This window comes from Mangifera indica, chromosome 12 (assembly GCF_011075055.1).
Source record: "Mangifera indica cultivar Alphonso chromosome 12, CATAS_Mindica_2.1, whole genome shotgun sequence".
Lineage (NCBI taxonomy): Eukaryota > Viridiplantae > Streptophyta > Magnoliopsida > Sapindales > Anacardiaceae > Mangifera > Mangifera indica.
The window spans coordinates 3,986,744-4,007,461 of NC_058148.1; the positions used below are offsets into that span (position 1 = coordinate 3,986,744).

The window sequence follows — 20,718 nt, forward strand, 5'->3', positions numbered from 1 at the left end:
TGTGAGACACACTTATTTAATGTGTTTTTTGCCAAATCAATTTACATCAATAAATTTTTTCACTTTTGATTTTTTTTTTTTTGGAGAATGACATCTTTTATTAGTTTTTTTTTTTTTTTAACAGAGTTATATTTGAGATGAATGTTTGTAATTTAAAAATTCAATTGATGATAATTTGATTTTGGCAAACTTTGGAAGGGAAATAATTGACTCAATCTCACCGCCATCATTCATGAGGAACATTTATGATTTATTTACTTTTTTGGTCAAAAGTCAACGGTCAACGGTCAATTAAATACGGTGATTCCCAGGCGGCTGCTTCCCTCGGAAATCCAAAACTTTCAATTTGCAACTGACAATGTGGTTGTGGCTCTTTACTCCTGCAACTTAAGCCTTCTAATTTCTATAAATAGAAATAAAAGAGAGAGCAAAGAGTTATACGAAGAAGCTAGACAATAACGATGAAGAAAATAGCTGTCGCAGTGATGATAATTCTTTTCATCTCTTCCCATTTTGAGACGGCTCAACCGTCCGCTGCCGACTGCTTAGACGCTTGTACCACAGCCTGCGTTCAAAAAGACCGTTAAGTTTATTTCTATTTCTTTTTAAGGTTTTTTATTATCAGCAACATTTTCTTATAATTTTATAAATTAAGATCTGAACTGATCGCTTTGCCGTTGTTTTTTGCAGAAAGGCTTATGCAGCGGTGTGACCGCAAGTGCCAGATTAAGTGCGATCCAGATTCATACAGGTATGCTCTCTATTTCCTCTATAAATATACTAACTTTGAGAACATATATTGATAAATTTTGAAATCAATAAAATTTCGTTTTGTTTTCTGTTTTTCTGGTGCAGTGTCAAAAATGGAAGGGCAGCACTGCAGCTTGAGAATGAAAATCTTCCATAAATGGAAAATGAGAAGAGAAGACAAACATCATGGTGTATAATATTGTGGTATTAATAAAAATCTCAATCTCGTTCGGTTAAAGACTTAAAGATATTGCTGGTTGATTTGACAATCTCACAAATATTCTGCATGACGTTTATTCAAATTGTAAGTATGCACAGATACATCTAAAGTATGAATGTTACAAATAAATACTGAGGTAAACCACCTCCTGAAAAAAAGATCCCAAGAAACACAACAAAAAAGTATAGTATTCAAAAGAAATTCAAGGAAGATAAAGAGTGTAAAACTGGATGTGCATATTCATTGTCTTCATATACAATATTGCAATCAGGAAATTAGAAACTACATATATAATTAACAATTAAAGTGGGTAGAACAATTACAGTGGGAATTTAATATATAGAGTTAGAATTTTCCTGCTCTGAACAACTGTTTTGATATACAACCATTGTCACTATTCACTCTTTGCCAACAAGCAGTTTCAGTTAAATTTCTCCTTTCTTCATTTATGTGGAATTCCATTCCCCACCATCCTGTGCATGATAATCCATGGGATAATCTCCACTCCACCGGGAACTTCATTTTTACAAAATTTTTCTTCCCCAGTTGCACACCCACCACTTGATTCGTCTTCACTACAACCTGAATGCACTGCCAAACATCTTTCCCTCCATCCGGAGATAACCCCGAGCGCGATCTCAGCCTCAAAGGCGGTCAAAAGAGGTTTTCCAAAAGCATCACCCCAATCAATGGACAATCTAGGGCACGCAATTTGAATCCAAGCATCCACAGAGTCTTCAAACAAAGCAACCTTCCCTGGACTAATCTCTGACATCAAAGTCACAACATAATCAAACCCTTTCTCACTCATTTTCCTCTGCAAGTGCAACCTCTCCAAATTCCTTGGATTCCCTTGCCTCCCCAATGTCCCCAACACTATCCCCCCAACTTTTCACCTCATTGGCCTTTTCAATCGCCCGCTTTCTCGCATCTCTCATTCCCTTATGATCATACTCCTCTAAAAACTACTTCCCCGTATAAGGATCATATCTAAATGCTTTAATCCTTGGATTCGCTATCATAAAAACCTCCAAATGAAAACGCCCATCTGCAATAAATACTACAGTGCATTCTAATTCCAATTCCGATTCAGGAACTGAAACTTTACCGGCAGTGCCACCTAGAACTTCACCGGACAATAACGGTTTCGATTGCGGAATTATAACTGTAAATCCGTGTCTTTCCAGTTCTAATTTCGCCGATCTGATAGCGGAGGCGAATTGTACCGTGGCCGCCAAGATAATTTTAACGCTGTTTGAGTTTTCAATGTTGAGTATAACGGTGCCGATCAGATGGTTGACGTTGATCTTGATCTCGACGAACACGTAGAAGCAGGGAATTTGGGTAAAATAACGGGAACGAAGCAGCTGTGGCCGTAGTGTATTAAAAGATCGGCGTTTAACGTGGCGGCGGAGAGATCGTCGACACAACATGCTCCGTGGGCGACGTCAGAAAAGGTAGTGAAGATGTTGAGAGTACATTAGTAAACCTTCCAGAAGCTGAAGAGCCACGCGCTTTGCTGCCGTGCAAATACGCGCCACACGCTGGTGGATTTCGAAATTGTAGTTGTGAGGGCATGGTGCAATGGCCGCATTGAGGGATTGATGATGAGAGTGGTGTGAGATTTGGGTTCTTATGAAATGTTTTGGGATTGATTTAGGTTTCGAAAGGCCAAATGACTATTTCCCATCCAAGGGTAAAATGGTTATTTTTAAAAAATATTTAAAAAACACAAAATTTATCATATTTTTATCCTCCATGCTTAAAAATTAGCAAAGTCAATCCTACCAAAACTTTGAAAAACTTATATTATCCCTTAAGTTCTTGCAACAACTACTAGTAGTCGAAAACGATGACGATAATGTTCTCCCTCTCTCATGGGTTTTCTCTCAATCGCGCGTTATTTTTAATCATTTTCTCTCCTCACCAATGACACGATGGAGAGAACGAAAAAATTGAGATCTCTTTGTTACATGACAATGCGACAAAAAGACTGAGATCTCTTCATTGTGCAATAAAAAGACCTAGATCTCGGTCTCTTTTGTTGCACCATCAATGAGAGGAGAAGATGGTCGAAAATAAACTGCAGCTAAGAGAGGAGCTATGAGAGAGAGAAAATGTGATCGTCATTGTCATCTTCAGCCATCAGTAGCTTCTACAAAAACCCTAGAAGGGAATGTAAGTTTTTCAAAGTTTTTGTGGGGTTGACTTTGTTAGTTTTTAAACCTATGAGCGAAAATGTGATAAATTTTTAGTTTTTAAAATATTTTTCTTAAATGATAATTTTACTCATGATAATAACAGTAAAATTTTATTGTTATTTCAAAAAAATTTTGCAGTAAAATGGTTATTTCAACAAAATATTTAAGAAACAAAAAATTTATCATATTTTTATCCTCCATGCTTAAAAATTAACAAAGTCAACCCCACCAAAACTTTGAAAAACTTATATTATCCCTTAAGTTTTTGCAACAACTACTAGTAGTCGAAAACGACGACGATAATGTTCTCCCTCTTTCATGGGTTTTCTCTCAATCGTGCTTTATTTTCAATCATTTTCTCTTCTCACCAATGACGCGATGAAGAGAATGAAAAAATTGAGATCTCTTTATTGCATGACAATGGTGCGATGAAAAGACCTAAATCTCGGTCTCTTTTGTCGCACCATTGATGAGAGGAGAAGACGGTCAATGATGGTCAAAAATAAACTACAGCTAAAAGAGGAGCCATGAGAGAGAGAAAACGTTGTTGTCGTCATCATCATCTTCAACCATAAGTAAATACTGCAAAAACCCTAGGAGGGAATGTAAGTTTTTCAAAGTTTTTGTGGGGTTGACTTTATTAGTTTTTAAACCTATGGGGTAAAAATGTGATAAATTTTTAGTTTTTAAAATATTTTTCTTAAATAACAATTTTACTCCTGATAATAACAATAAAATTTAACAAAATAATGAATATTTGAATTTTTAATAGTTAACGGATAAAAAATTATGTTTGTATTAAACCTTAGGTGGGAAACAGTCATTTGGCCATCTCAAAAATATTTCAACTAATTGGGATAGTTGTTGATTGGTGTTGTGGGAGTAATCCATTGATCCATAACAAAAAAATTGAATTGGATCATTGTTGACAACACTGGTAATGTAAAATGATATGGTGTTATTTATTCACACAATTATATATATATTATTTATACATGTGATTGTTTGTATTATTTATGTATATAATTTTTTTAATGATTAATTAATCAAATCATTTTACCTCTTTTTGAATTTATTAAAGGCACAATTACAATATTATAACAGATTGGGTTGATTTACAAGTTTGAAGGTCAGACCTATGACACCATTCAATCAGTCCATAGGCCAAATATGATCTATTACAATAATAGACCGTGTCTTTTTTAAATGGGAGAAGGACTATTTCCCACCCAACTTTTGATGCGTTTTCAAGATGCCACCCACGCTAGATGAAAATCCAGTTTTCCCACCCATGACCAAACTGCCATCCATTTTTTCAGTTAGGAACAGGGGCAAAATCGTCATTTACTAGTTAAAACATTAAAACTTTAAAATTTCACCGTTTTCCCCTTCAGGTTTCAAAAAGTAAATAACCCATCCTCAAAGTTTGAAAACTTTAATTTCACCCCCTAGGGTTTTGCTTCCTTCTCCGGCCACCACCGACGGCCGCTGCAATCGATCGATGGGAGATCTCCGACTACAAAGGACGACGAAGGAGATCTGGACGACGAAGAACAGATCTGGACGACGCGACGATGAAGAACAGACGGAGATCTGGAAGAACAGATCTGGACGACGCGACGAGCGACGAAGGACGACGAAGAGTCATCCTTCGTCGTCTGGGTGGAACGACGAAGAGAGACCTCTTCGTCGCACGGTGGTGCGACGAAGAGATCTCCGTCTCTTCGTCGCACCGTGCACCAGGAGAAGGAGATCTCCGTCTCTTCCTTCTTCGGCCACCACCGCCGTCGCACCAGGAGAAGGAGGAGGCAAGTGACTAAGCCGGAGACGACGTCGGGAGATGAAGTGGCAGAATGGGGGTGAAACTGCTAGTTTTGAAAGTTATGGGGGGCGGCTGTTTTTTTGAAAAATTTGGAAACCTTAGGTTTGGGGTGAAAATGTTAGTTTTCAAAGTTTAAAAACTTTAGGTAAAGTGAAATGTTAGTTTCTAAAACCTAAGGGGGGTGAAGGAAAACCTCACATCAATTTTGGGATGAATTTTGCAGAGGGGTATTTTTGTCATTTCATCTAATAAGGGTAAAATGAACATTTTACCTTTATGCAAACAGAAACCATCCAAATTAACAGCTCATGGGTGGGAAAACTGGATTTTCATCAGACGTATGTGGTATTTTGAGAACGCATCAAAAGTTGGGTGGGAAATAGTCCTTCTCCCTTTTTAAATTGTACCCCAACTAGAGGTGGTGAAAGGGGTGGGTTACCCGTTTTCGCGAGTAATAAATTTTTAAAGGTAGGTTGAATATGCCTACGACACTCACAGATCATTCATTTTTTCTATTTATTTTATTTTTTCACTTTAATATCGAACTTATAATATATCAAATACAAATTTCACATATTTTTTTTTTTGACATGAAATGAATTCAATCTACTTTTAAATAAAAAAATTTGTTGTGTTGAAAACAAATTTAAAAAAAATATATGAGCATTAGACACTTATGAATATTCATTCCTTTTTTAATACTAAAATTATTCAAAATTATAAAATATTTGTATAATTTGAGGTTAATTTTAGTTTCTCTACGGAATACTTATGTATTTAAAGAAAAAAAATATTGAAAATTAAGAAAAGAATACATTAAAATAATAAAAACAAAAGAGAAATAGTGAAAAAATAATATTAATATGTAACTCGCATGTCGACAAATACATGTTTTAAAAATTATTACTCATATAACTCGATCCATTTTTTACCCGTACAAGTTTTACCTATACTCACATCGACCCAACCTGCACCCAACCCAGTTCGCTTGTTTGCCAGGTGTAATCTCAACCATGTCTATGGCATTAAACCAATTCAATTAAATAAAATTTCATGTTAATTTTATTTTCCGAAACCCAATTAAATTCAATTCAATTTTCTTCTCAAATTTCGAACCCAATCACACACAACTTGATATCCCAATCGTAGTTAATAAATACATGAATAGGAAAAAATAGTACGTAAATTATACGAATATAATACAATAAATAATGAAAAATATGTTTATAAAAAAAACTCTTAAAATTCGCATACGAAAAAAATACGAAACATGTATATACAAATTTAATATGACACATTGTTAATAATACGCTTATAAAAATATAGTAATATCATAATAATTTTATTACTTTTTATGAATCTTTTATTGAAAATCAATATAATAATTCAAATATAAAGTATTTAATTAACTATTGAGCCTAATATAACATAATACATGATCAAATTTTTTTTGTACAATAAATAAAGGACTAGTCAGTTGGGAAAAGTTAACAAATTAATTAGTTTGAATTTCAAACTTCAAATCAAAGTGAATCTTTGTACAGACCATATGGGAGGAAAATGTAAAATTAGGATTGAAAATTAAGAAATAAATGTTGTTGGATTTTTTTTTTAAATGACAGTGGTATTTTTGTAAATAATTAAAATAAAAGGAATAATTTTGTACTTTAAGTTTAGCCAAACATTAAAAAAAAAAGGCAAACGTAAAATACGATGTATAATTCTTGTTTAATATAGGAAGGGCATAAAATATGCATTTACTACATTTTAGATTCAAAAATTCTTTTGTGTGTGTTTAATACACAAATAATATGGAAATGTGAATAATATAATAATAATACGCATATTTACTACCTAGGATCCCAACTGAATTATCAAAAACCTAATTAAATAAACCAAGTTCTTATAAGCTCAATTTTCTGATAAACTCTAAAGGAGTATTTAGTTTGAGAAATGTTTTATTACCAAAGTTGAAAGATTACCTTGAGGATTATTGACTATAAATTTATTACTATGTTTGGTAAAATTGATATGTATAAATAATTATTGTGTTTGATTAAAAGTAATAAAAGAATATTAATATATTATTTTATTTATTATATGAAAGATTAATAGGTATAAAAAATATTTTTCATATTATTTATTATTTTAATTAAAAATTGAGGGTAATTTTGTCCTAAAATTTTAATAAATAAAGATAAAAAAGTAATAATAATTAAGATTATTATGGTAATTTTTAAATATTTAAAGTGAAAGTAGTAATCAAATTATCTTCTATATTACCTATTATATCACTATTGATAATAAAAAATTATTAAAATCTTTTATTACTTTACAAATTAAATAAAGTAATAAAAGTAATAAAATATATATTATCAAAATAATTTTTAAATCTTCTAACCAAACGGACTTTAAGTGTAAAAAGCTAAAAATCTCGTCATAGAAAAAGACATTGCATCCCCTCATTCCACTCTTTATAAACCGTATCACTTTTTATCCTATTTAATATCATATCAATTCACTCCAATATTATTTTTTATTTGATAACATAAATTACCGAAAAAATAGAGTTTTCTTTTATTAAAAAACATAATTTTTTAAAAATAATCATTGATAATTTCTCTCAAACTAAACTAAATTTGAATTGGCTAAAAATTTAAATTTAAGATCAATTCAATTCGAATCTAATTATAGTGTTAGGTTATAATAACGATAGTATAGAAAATTTTTGAAAGAGTGAATTATAATTTTCTACTAGATTTGGAAAATCTTAATTTCATCCTTCAAATTCTTTTATTCTAATAGTTCATAAGAATTGTAATTCCTTTCAAACAAAAACTAACCATATAACTTTCCATATTTTTGAAAAACAAAATGCAAAAAGATTTGATTGAAGTTAGTGAGCTACTAGGTTTTTCTTTTGTCCTTTTTCCTGCTTTTATTATTTTTTTTCCTCACTTTTCTCAGGCCCCTTGTTTTCTCCTCCCTTTTTTTTCTTCTTCCCCTTCTCTTTTTCTTTGCTTTCCTTCTCCTTCTTCTACATATTTTTCCTTCTCCTCAGTTAGCTTCCTCTAAGGTGCTGCCTTTTGGTACCCTATATATCTAACCAAACAGTGACCAGATCATGGTTGCTCAATCTAGATTAGATGTGGTCAGTCAAACCAAGTGAAAATAACTTTGACCAAGAAAGACCACTAAGAATTTACAAGTTTTATTTTTATATATTTTATTTGGTTCTCCTTGATTATTTTGATGGTGATGTTGGTTCAATCCTTCACTCACCAAGGAGAGGAGTAGAGCACGAAGGATGAGGATAGGATGGGCGAGGTTGAGTAGAAAAGTGTAATTCTTGCCACTTGCACCCGAAATGGTGAGATCTAGTCAAATAAAAAAACATAGCACTTTGATTAATGTGATTTAGGATGGGGTTGACCGGATCACCAATAACCAGTGATATAATGTTAGTAAAATTATGTGTATAAATTATATATATAAATAATAATATGTCATTACGTGAAAAAATGTTTTTATTTTTATTTTTAAGGCCAAAAGACTTGTTTCCACCTAAGGTTTAATGTAATCCCAAAGTTTCATCCATCAATTTTAAAAAATTTAAACATCTACTTATGAGTTAATTTCTATTAAAAATTTCAATTAGGGTTAAGGGTAAAACCATTATTTAATAAAAAATTTTAAAAAACTAAAGTTTTATTATATTTTCTCTGTAGGTTTAAAAATACATCATTTTTCTCTTACCTAAGGTTTGAAAAATGAAACTTTCCCCTCTAGGGTTTGTAGTTTTCCTTTGTTGTTGCTCCTTTGATGATCGGAGCTAGCCAACCTCCATACCAATGCTCTTCTTTCTCTCGAATGATGACAAATCATCAGCCAACCGAATGTGAGGCGATGATTCATCAGCACAAAGACAAAGCAAATCTATGCATTGCATAGATTTGTTTCTTTCAATCAATCTATTCTTCAATCGACGTACAAATTAACTGAAAGAAACATACTTGTGTGACACACAAATTTGTTTCGTCTTTGTATCGATAAATCGTCAACCCACCTCTGGTTGGTCGACTATTCGTCATTGTCCAAAAGAGGGAGGAGAGCTGGTATGGAGGTTGGTTGACTCTAATCACCAGAGGAGCATCAACAAGGGAAAACTACAAACCCTAAGGGGAAAGTGTTTATTTTTCAAACCATAGTGGGGGAAATGTAGATTTTTAAACCTATGGGGAAAAATGATAAACCTTTAGTTTTTTTAAATTTGTTATTAAATAACGGTTTTACCTCTAACTCTAACTAAAATTTTTAACAAAAATTGATTCATAGGTAAGTGTTTGGGTTTTTTTAAATTGACAGGTGAGATTTTGAGATTCCATCAAACCTTGGGTGGGAACATGTCTTTTGATTTATCTTTAATTTAAAACTATTTAATTTATATAGTGTCATGTTATTACTTCTGTACATGATTAAACATATTATTTGTGCAAATTATAGTACTAATATAATATTCAAAAAAGTGAAAATAGTTAGGCGGCAATATGATAATATATTGGTGTTAACAAAGTGATATGTTTTGGATTAGAATTTGTGGTTTAATAATTCAATAAGTGAAACCTTGTAATTTCTCCAAACCTTGGGTTAAAACAGTGATTTACCACTTCAAAATTCTATCCCATAGGTTTTGTTAATATAAACTCATACTAGAAAACGACACAACTGATCTCTCATAACTGATGAGCAGTGGCCAAGACCCGGTCCTCCTCTGCCGTATTTATACTGGTGGTGGTAATGATGGTGGTGGTGGTAGGTGACATAATTTTTCTAGGGCTTGCAAAAGGAAGAGTTCTGAACAAAAGAAAAAGAGTTTTTTAATCCTAATCTAAATTGAAATTGAAGAATTAGGTATTTAATTTGGGAGACAAGCCGTGGCCATGTCTTGTCTTGATGCTTGTTCACTGATTGTTAATTGTTAATTGTTGCGAGGCTGTATCCATAAGTTTGTTCAAAAAGAATTTTTGACTGTATAACAGTTTTAATTCAAATTGAAAACTTCTTCGTCTCAAGGGTAAAGTTTAAAATTAAAAGCAGTATAAGGTAACAGTGTTAGCGAGCAGTATTTTATGGTGATTTTTGGCCTAGTTACCATACATTTGAGTACTAACCAAACTTCTATCTTTGATTTTTCATGTTAATTTTATATATTAATAATGTTCTTTTTAATTTTTAATTATCTCATTTCATTATTAGCCTATTACGAATTATTAATAAAATTATTTAGAATTTCTTTATTGTAATTCAGTAATTACCAATAGGGTAATACATTTATTTGATTTGGCGTTTGGCAATCATGTGTGTAAAATAGTCTCTTCAAACATTTTTGGCATAAACTGTTCAATCGGTGGTGAGCGGTGGAAGTTTTAAATACGGTGTATATATACGAGTACAATAATGTGCTTTTGGATTTTACTTTTATCACTAATTAGCACTCTAATTAGGTACCCATAGTTTATTTATTTTTCCGGCGAGATGGGTTTGAGCAGTACAGTACAGATGAGTGCCTAGTTTCAGCTGCTTGATGCTTCTTTTATGAATGTCTCTCTTATAATTTTCCCAGTTTTACTTTAATTGCATCGTGTATTTAATTCGTTTACTTGAATGATAACTGGGAGGGGCGAAAAATTATATGGGTTTCACTTAAGCATGCTTGATGTGTAGTGATGACCGCCATAGTTTTACTAAAACCAAAATCAAACAAAAAATAGAGAAGTTGAAAATGCTGTTGTGGAATGTATTTATTGAAATGGAAGTTTGTTTCTTTGTTTGTCATGTATTGCCATAGTGTTGAGTCCAAGTTTTAATGATTTCAACGAAATTTGTGAGTCTAATGTAAGCGTTGTGACTGATTTTGGAGAACCTAAAGCTATTATTTGTGATATTCTAAGAATGTTAAAAAGAGGATTTGAGGAAAAAAAAATTGGTTTTTAAGTTCATCGTATCTTATGTTCAGTCCTACTTTGAGTGGTAGTTGCAGTTGATCCTCGGATTGAGATGATTAATAATGTAAGAGTTGAAGCAGTTTAACTTGTTTATGAGAAAGTAGATAATAGAAATTCTGTAATTAATGGTTGAGATAACATAAAATAGGATACTGGGGACATTCTTGAATATGGGAGCCATATGCTTGTAATATTGTGGGCAATAGTGAAGATGATGGTGTCAATAATAGATTTTAGATGCGAAATAACGATTGATGTTTATCCTGAAATTTTCTTACTAGTACAAGAACTACTTGCCCTTAGGACAGCAAGGCCAAGGCCAGTGGATCTGGAAGCAAAGCATGGATTTTGCTCCGTTTAACTGATAAGACAAAAAGTTGTAGATTAAGGGCCAGAAGCTTGAGTTGCAGTTGCAGCAGCGGCAGAATTGCTACAAGATTAACTGGAAGCAAGAAAAGATTGTAATTGTTAAAGGTAGGAGAATGAATGTATGTGAAGACAGTTATGTACATATTTGGGCAACTTTGAGTAATTGCATACTGATAGGCCACGCATTATCAAGGTGTATCAAAGGAAGAAGGGCTTGATAAGCATAACAAATATTGGCATCTCTGCTGGAAGGAGGAAGAAGTTGCCAGTAATCATCAAGGAAAAAGTAAAGGGAATTAAGGGGTAGAGGGCTTCGGCCTAGGGTAAACTGGCATCTTTGCTGCCAGGTGCCATTGGGTTACTATTACTGGCATATCTGTGGCCTAGGGGAGGGTAATTCCAGCATTAACATTGGCTGTATTTTGACAGTTTAATTAATAAAGCAATTGGTTGCCTAGCTATCCACCGCATACTTTCCAAATGGATTCAAAAGCAGGTTATAATTTTTGTTGGGTTCTTCATGGTGGTTTGGCACCCCTGTAGCCCTACCATATAGGCTGTAATTCTTTCATTTTAAATTGGATTATACTATTATACTCTAACACCACACAATGTGGTGATTAATATCAGAGAAATCCAACATAACAAAAATTTTGAAGGAGGTAGTATGAAATGTATGCCAATGTATCACTCTTTCTCATATCATGTGCATTCTTTTGTTTACATTAAGGGCCTTGGGAATTATGATTATCTGCTTATTCCTTGTGCAATGGCATCATATATGTTGAATTCCATTTTATTTGCAGATAATGCACAACTTTGTTGTTTCTTCATTTAACTTTGCAACTCCTTTTATCTTTCTTCATTTATTTGGAAATTTTAAGAAAGTAGAGGTCATAAATTTATTTATTTTTATCTTGAGGAAGGCTAATCAAAGATTTGGGATGATACTACTTGAGAATGACTGTACTGGTGCTTAGGTTTAAAGATAAGGTACCAAATTATCGAGCATAAAGCTGATAGGATGTTTATGAATATCTGGTTTTTTTCTGTTTATAAGATATTCTTTTATCAGTTTCGAATCTACTTAAATCCATATTGTTAACAAGGTAATTGTTATATTCTTATATTCTTTATATCATTATTTGGATACTTGATAGTAATTAATGCTTTATATTATATTATTTTCCGTAGCTGGATTTGCTTTGACATAATTGTTTTACTATGTGAAGTAAGTGATTTTTATACATACTGTAGCATCTGATGTCTATAAGAGACTTCTATCTATTCATTTTGTTTTCAGCAGTGAGCTCTATTTTTAAGTGGAACCTATTGCATTGCCTTGAAACTGAGGCTATCATGCTACCAATGAAAGTTTGTTGTTTCTTTCAATGAGAATCTGTTCCTGGGATACAGTTTAGCTCTATTCTTTAGATTTTATCTGTTATTTCAAAATCATATCACTACATCTTTAACATGAAAAAATTGAAGTGTCAACAGGGAAATTTATCTTCTGTTGGTGAAAGCAAGTCGTCGCTGGTTAAATTTAGCATGTAAAATTTTGAGTGTTACATAAATTATCTTATACTGTTTAACTTTATCCAGAATACCTATGCATCTACAGACCATTGAAACACAAGTGTGGACTCACTAAATTTGCTTCCAAAGTAGCAGCTTTTAATGGGTCAGTTAATTTTCTTATCCAACTATTATACTGTAGGAGCTAAACCACTTTCTTCTAATTTTATTTATTTTTCTTCTGCCAGCTAATCAGAATTGCTGTGGCAAAAATTAAATTTGTTTGGTTTGGGTTCTGTGTCTTTAACATAATTACGGATGCAAGGCCTGTTTGAAGTCCTGTTTCCTTATGGTTTGTGCTGGTGGCTTAAAGAAGAGGAGTAAAGTTTATTACCAGCAATGGTGATCTTTTGAAACTAGAGTTCAAATAATTATAAGAGAGACAGACAGGGAAGGTTAAAAATATGTGCTTTTTTTATCTGAATGGTTAGGAAGGCAATACATTTTCTGAAAGTGATTTATGTATTTTTATAGGAGAAAGATAAGTTAAAAGTAGGCCTTGAAATTACTTTTGGGGATTCTTAGAATAAATTTCATCCCAGTCTTTTGAGTGTAACTGTACATTTTATTTTGATTTACAAGGACAGTGTTTATCTATTGGAACTTTGAGATCAGATTTCTTCTTCTAGTTCATTTTCCTTTATCTTTTTTTTTGTTTAAAACTTCTAAAAGTCATAATACTAGTCATGTCATTGTTTACTATGATATCGTGAACTGGACATAGAGCTAGCACACATAAAACTACTTTCATAGAATCAGTCAACACAAAAATCTGAACTATGCAGACAGCTTAGAATGTAATTATGGTGATACATATTTTTTTAGAGTTCGCAGCATAGCTTCTGGACTCCAACATTTAATTGAATATTCTTAATTGTATTTTGATATGATTTCATGCTAATAGCTAAGCTCAATTTAAGATTATGTCGGGTATTGTCAAATGAATAGGAGAACTAAAGTTAGATTTTGGTGAGAATTTTCTCTTGGGTTTGGAATGATTAAACCATGAATTTTCAAAGTACTTAAGGTTATGCTAAGCATTTCTGTCATGGATTAAAAAAAATGCAGGCTCAGTAACAATTTAAAGAATATTTGAAAGGATCATAATCAAGTTAGCAAAGAAAATTTTCTTAGTCCACATGAGAAAAAAAAAAAAAAATTTTTGCTAGGCCTTCTTTTGAAATGGTCCACAACTTAAATAATGGTAGAAAAATGCCAAAGATGCCAGTGTACTCTTAAAATTTGTGTAAATTGTTATAAACAAAGTTCATTGTACTATGGAAAATAAATTCAACCAACTATAACTATTTAATTTGATGGAAGCATAATCATATTGGTATCGAAATGAAGGATTTTTTATGCATTCTCCTATTTCGCTTGTTCCACTATTTGATTTATGTATCTGATCCTTAAGTTTGTAAGTCTGAAGCATGGTGTTACAAGAGCATTGAATAACCTCTCCTATAGGAAAGTAGTTTCCACATTTAGAATTTTAGTTTTCAACTTCCATGCATCATTTTAGTATTACTTCAGTTTGCATAGCTTACGTTTTGTGTGCCAGCTATATTTTTCAGTTTTTTGGTTTTTCAAATTTGAATCTTTCCACATGATGACTTGCAAAACCTCGTGATATGATTTGCTTTTTCAATGTTTTGGAAGAACTTTTGTATGACGTGCATTCCTCGTGCTCTACCTTCGTGATTAGAGATTCATTGCGTGCTACTATGATACTATTGGCTTTGTCATGAATTATGAAAAATAGGTTCTCCTTTTTCTTTTTTTACTCCGATGGCAGTAGTTACTGAGATATATCAAACAGAACCTGATCTTTTTACAACTGGTTAGTGAGAGATAGGAATGAATTATTATCCCTTATTGAGAGCCTATCACTGCTATTATAAAAGGAAATTGAAAAGTCACGCTGATGTGATCTATTGTATATTTTAGTGTCTCAAAATCAAATTATGTTTAAACTAAGGATGAAATTTAAATGGTACATGGAAGTTACGTATATGCTTGAAGCTTCATATTTGAGACTGCTAGTCTAGGTATTGCCTTTCCTTTTCAAGTGTGTTGTTGTCCAGGCTGGAGTCCAAGAATTCAGAGTCATTTGTCACAAAAAAAATGTTTTCTAACCTTTCTGGTACATAGACAAATATAGCAGTTTTAATGATAATGGAATTAGATCTGGGCATGTGGTGCCTTATAGTAGTATCTACAGCTACTTATGACTAGAAGATATCTGATATGCATGTTATTTGTGCTTACAATACATGTTTTTCAAATATGAAAATATTTACGCTAAAACACTGAAATATATCATTACTCAATTGACAGAAAAGTTAATTTTAGAACAAATGGGTAACTTTTAATGTTGGCATCTGCAAAAGTAGTAATCTTGCACTAAATTATTTTAATTTATTTACCACCAAAAATGTATTTTCAAAACAATTTTAATATCTTTTATAAAATCAAGTTGATTGCTCTATAATGATTGATTGTTAAATTTACAAATGTAAAGTTTAGATTCAGTAGTATAAAATTACCATGTAGTTTAGCTATTAATTTGACTTGTGGAAAAAGGTAAGGAATCTATTTCCATGCTAAAAACAAATCAAGGTAATTCAATGCATGCTTAAAGTAAGTTGTCTTTTTGAGCGTTACATTTTTATTTGTCGTTGTCCTGATTATGAAACTGACATTGCCAATGGCTCTCTGATTGGAATTAGATCCACTCAACCAAGAGCTCCGGACAACATGGCTTTTTTGCTTGCCTTTCAGTGCTAGATAAGTTATTTTTTTAAGGGCTCTCAGATTTGAGTTAAGCTTGTTCAATGAATTTGTAAGTATGTTTGATTCCTCAGGATGGTAGATTCAGTTTAAAGATTAAAACTTAGTATGAGTTTCTTGATTTTGCTTGAATCTTCATTTCAAATATATGTGTTCTTGAGTATGATTTAAACTGTTATAAGTTTGGTTCACTTGTCTATGGATAATTGTGTGCCGTGGATCTGTTTGAAGGAAGATATGTAGCTTGAATTTATTTTAGTGTGAAGTTTTGCATAAAGGTTGATGTTAAATTCAGTAATTTGATAGACAAATGGAAGGTGCATCATTATTAGATAGTTTTATGATTCTAGAAAGGCTACACAGTTTTGAAGACGTGCAAGGACCGATGCAGCTTCATCACCACGAAGACCCACAATTTTATGAACGGGGTTCTATGGTTCAACAGCACACCGAAAGTGGTTCCCACTTGAATGTACAGTCTATGCAGGTGCAACCTATTTCAGTCATTGACTGTACTATCGATGAGATAGGTGTTAATGATCATAATGAAGTTGGTAAAGGGATGGAGAAACCATGGCAGCGTATAAAATGGACTGAACAAATGGTGAAGCTTTTGATTACTGCTGTTTCTTACATTCGGCAATATGCATCTTGTGTTATTGGCAGTGGAAGACAGGGGTCTTCGGTCTTGCAGAAAATAGGAAAATGGAGGCTTGTCTCAAATGTCATGGTTGAGAGGGGTTATCATGTCTCTCCCCAGCAATGTGAGGACAAGTTTAATAATTTAAATAAAAACTACAAGAGACTCAATGAAGTTCTTGGGCGAGGCTTCTCTTGCAAAGTTGTGGCAAGCCCAAAGCTCTTAGATGAGATGAACATATCAGACAAGGATAGGGAGGATGTAAGGAAAATATTGTGCTCAAAACAATTGTTTTATGAAGACATGTGCTCATATCACAATGGCAATCAACTATATCTTCCTAATGACCCAGATTTGCAGAGATACTTGCAATTGGCACTCAAGAGGAGAGAAAAATTTGAGTCTAACTCAAGGAGTTACAGGGCTAATGATTCTGATGAACGAGTTGAAGGTGCTGGAGCTCATGGTCAATCAAATGAAACTGAGGATAGTGGTGGAATTTTGGGGGTTCAAGAGGTCTCTGTAGCAAGAGAAGCAGAAGTTGTTAATCTCCTGAATTTTGAAGGCTTCAATGGAATTGATAAACAACATCAAGATGATGAAACTTTGGATATTGGTGCAATGCTCGGAGTTTCAGTGGTCTCTGGAAAAAGTTTGGAAGAGGTCAGCAGAGATAAAGAAGCTGTTTGTCCCTCAGAGCTTGTGGGTTTTAATGGAACATTTAAGGACCAACGACAACAAAGTCACACTGATCATCATATCAGCCCCAAGGGAAGCGACATAGATGGATTGTGGAAGAAATGGATGGCATTTCGGTCATGTCGGATAAGGGTGGAGAGGCTACATGTGAAGGCTCAAATGCTCAAGTTGGAGAAGCAGCGGTTTAAGTGGCAGAGGATTTGGTGGAAGCAAGACAGGAAGATGAAGAAGATGAGACTGGAAAATGAAACTCTGAAAATTGAGAACAAGCGGATGGAAATGGAACTAGAGTTCAAGCGACTGCGAGCTGATTACAGCTTAGGTTTTTCCATATAGTATCATGTGTATGTTGCTAGTTAATGTTTTTTCCCGTTTAAATCGTCAGTTTTTCAGTTTTTAATATCTGGGATTTGGGCTTTCCTTATAATATGTTCTATAGTTAATTTTTATTAAATTGTTGAAGATTTCCAAATTCTGTTGCTTTTGGTGTCTTATATGATGAGACAGATTAATTATATAGTATTTTGAGAGCACAAAGGCATTAATTTAAACAGGTGGATCTTGAATTTATTAAATCATGATTCCTTTAAGAGATTAAATAATGTTGATTCTGCTCATTCAATTACAAGGGAATTTCATGATTAGAAGTTGTTGATGTGCTACCTGAATGTGACTATGATTGTTTTTCCAACTGCCACTGCTTCAGCGCGTCAAGGGAAAAGAGTTAATAAAGAAATCTTGAGACTGATTAACATTACAATTATTTACCAAAATTGGACAGAGTTAGGTATAGTATTGGATCTTAAACACCAACAATGTTGTTCAAGATCCAGAATCATACACAAGTGAATCTGCTTTTGTAGGAAAATACAATTTGTCTTAGAGGTATTTCTTTCGCCTTTAACCATTGGTTTTGCACATTGCAGCCTCCAAACAAGAGTGACGCCAGAGAGCCTAACTCAATTCAACAACTAGCACAGTCGGAGATTCTACAGCATCAGCAACACTAGTTATGCCTAGTCTAACAGCTCAACCTGCCAAATCATGTTACTCCTCATCATAAACCACACTTATTATATGCATGCCATGGAACTGCAATCAATTTACATAAAAGAAAAAAAAAACTATATTATACAGGGAATGCTGATCAAGTAAAGAAAATGATGGACCAAAAACTAGCAGAAAACATTTTTTTCATTGAATAAAAAGATTGGATACCAACTTTATACTAATAACAAGGTACGACTTCCTTTATTGATCCATGAAAGCCTCTTTGCTTTGTAAAAGAAATGTGCAATCATTTGAATCAACTCATCTGCTATGCCACTCTGCAAAGACCATTGTCAATTGCAGCTTTCCAGGAACAAGAATTCAATGTATAGGGGCTTCACATCACTCTTAAGCGAGCAAGGCCTGTCTTACCTTTCTCCCTGTACATGATCCTCCTTCCCGGTAAAAACAAAATTTGAGGGCATTCTTTAACTTTGAGAGCATATACCAAATCTCTCTCATTATTGATTGTCTGTTTCTATTGCAAAAATTTATAAGCAACTATTACATAAGATTGACATGGGTTGTTGACAAAACTGATAATGTGTGAAACAAGTTGGTAGGGTGCAAACGAAGAAAGAATGAGTCTGCTGAAGACCATATCTTTAGAAAGTTAGTTGTTTAATTTTAAATTGTTAGTCATGCCTTTGTATAAGGAGATTATCTAGTTTCTGTTTAGAATTTTTAGTATTTAAGGATATACTTGTATTTATTAAAATTTCTTTTGTTGTTTTGTTTTGTTTCGTTTCTTTTTTTAATTTCATGTGCCATACAACAGCAAATTGATATTAGAGTTATTGTCTTAAGGGACCCGTGAGTTGAGTCGATCCAAAAACACAAACCAGAACTTAAATACTAAACCCAAATATGAGAAATATGAATCTAAAATCTCTTCATTAGAAGAGTCAAAGGATATGTTAAGTATATCCTAGTCAGAGTTGGCAATGCATTGAAGGCGTAGGAACAAAGAAGGATGATGAGACAAAAGGATTTGATGGCGGGTGTTTTTTAAGAAAAGACACAAAATTTAGGAGAAGGCAAAGACAAAAAGAACAACTTCATTACACTTCTTGCAAATCTCTTACATCCACTTCTCTAAGCAAATTGTTTTGGAGTTTCATTATCACTTGAAAAACTTATTTACATTTAGTTTGTTCGGAATTGCACCCAATACACTAGTTGATACGGGATTTCGCTCTCAAGTATTAAAAGTATAAATTTTGGAGTACTGAATGTCTCACAGGAGTTGAAAATACAATTTAAGTGCACTTGGTCTCTCAAAAAAATACAATGAAAGCTTTGTGAGAGTGATAAACAATAAAAGTAAGAAGAGTGAGTATATGGTTTGCTCAATAGTTTCTCTAACCCATTTTCATTGACTCTTGCTCTATTTATAAGAAAAATGTAACTTGAAATGTACATAATAGAGTCGTTGCAACTGAAAATCTGTCCATTGGAACTTGAGAGAGATATTTTCTCTAAAATCTATGCACGAATGGTCGAGATAGCTTTTTAAAACAATCAGTATCAACGATTACGACTAAAACTATGATAATCACATCTCCTTTCTTGTGCCCTTAATTAGAGTAATGTCAAGATTACAAATGTTTCTAGAATAACCAATTAATATTTTTGTAGGGTTTATATGATTAGTCATCTAATCTCCTCATCATAGTTCTACTATTCTAAGGACATATCATTTTTACGAACCTATTGTATATACACAAATATGAATATATGATAAAAACCTTTTATTAATAATAATAAATATTTGAACTACAAATACACAAATCTAATCAGTTCTAGGGCATTATCCTAACAATTTCCTACTTGCACTATATCGAATCTCTCATATATCTAATGTCATATGCAACTACATGTCTATCATGCTTCTACTATGACAAAGAATTGGACAACAGGTCTTCCAAATTATCATCTGTGTCAACTCTCATAATCTGTATCTCTCCACACTGAATGATCTCTTGAATGTCTCCATATTGAATGATCTCTTAAATGTCTCAACATTGAATGATCTCTTGAATCAAGTGATATCATTTGAGTATATGTTTAAATCTCTAATGAGACCACAATTCCTTTACTTGAGGAATAGCTCCATTATTATTACAATAGAGGTCAACTAGTTTGACAATATTGGAAACCATTTCAAGTTCTGAAATGAACTTTTTGATCCAAACAACTTCCTTTGTCATTTCAGAAACGCCAATGTACTCAAGCTCCATTGTAGAATTAGTAATTGTATTTTGTTTGGAGCTTTTCTAGCTAACTACACCACCATTCAAATAAAATATAAATCCTAATTAGGATTTAAACTCATCCTAATTTTTTTTAACAACTCATATCACTGTGTCCTCTTATAATAATCTCAGGTTCTCCTCTATAAACCAAGAAAACATCTTTAGTCCTTCTTAAGTACTTCAAAATATTCTTAACAGTTATCTAGTGTCTTTTGTCTAGATCTGAATGATATTTATTACAAATGCTCAAGGCATATGAGATATTAACCCTTATACATAACATGAAGTACATGATACATAATTAATCCTACCATAGATACGTATGAGATCTTCCTTATC

The 20,718-nt window shown here is 32.8% G+C and overlaps 2 protein-coding genes and 1 pseudogene across 4 annotated transcripts; 2 read left to right on the forward strand and 1 right to left on the reverse strand.

Moving 5' to 3' along the window:
- Nucleotides 1-398: 398 nt before the first annotated feature.
- Nucleotides 399-996, forward strand: LOC123192443. Its single transcript, XM_044604996.1, has 3 exons — nucleotides 399-582; nucleotides 691-751; nucleotides 856-996. Exons 1-3 carry the CDS (start codon nucleotides 462-464, stop codon nucleotides 905-907), a joined length of 234 nt encoding a protein of 77 aa, XP_044460931.1. The 5' UTR covers nucleotides 399-461; the 3' UTR covers nucleotides 908-996.
- A 141-nt stretch (nucleotides 997-1,137) lies between these two features.
- Nucleotides 1,138-8,942, reverse strand: LOC123193135 (annotated as a pseudogene).
- A 790-nt stretch (nucleotides 8,943-9,732) lies between these two features.
- Nucleotides 9,733-17,546, forward strand: LOC123230314. Of its 3 annotated transcripts, none has more exons than XM_044656485.1 (3): nucleotides 9,733-12,741; nucleotides 12,973-13,051; nucleotides 13,134-17,546. In XM_044656485.1, exon 3 carries the CDS (start codon nucleotides 16,046-16,048, stop codon nucleotides 17,408-17,410), a length of 1,365 nt encoding a protein of 454 aa, XP_044512420.1. In that variant the 5' UTR covers nucleotides 9,733-12,741; nucleotides 12,973-13,051; nucleotides 13,134-16,045; the 3' UTR covers nucleotides 17,411-17,546. The 3 variants fall into 3 exon arrangements, with proteins under 3 accessions (XP_044512420.1, XP_044512421.1, XP_044512419.1); XM_044656486.1 differs by having other exon boundaries at nucleotides 9,733-11,472; nucleotides 11,561-13,051; XM_044656484.1 differs by having other exon boundaries at nucleotides 9,733-13,051.
- Nucleotides 17,547-20,718: the final 3,172 nt, after the last annotated feature.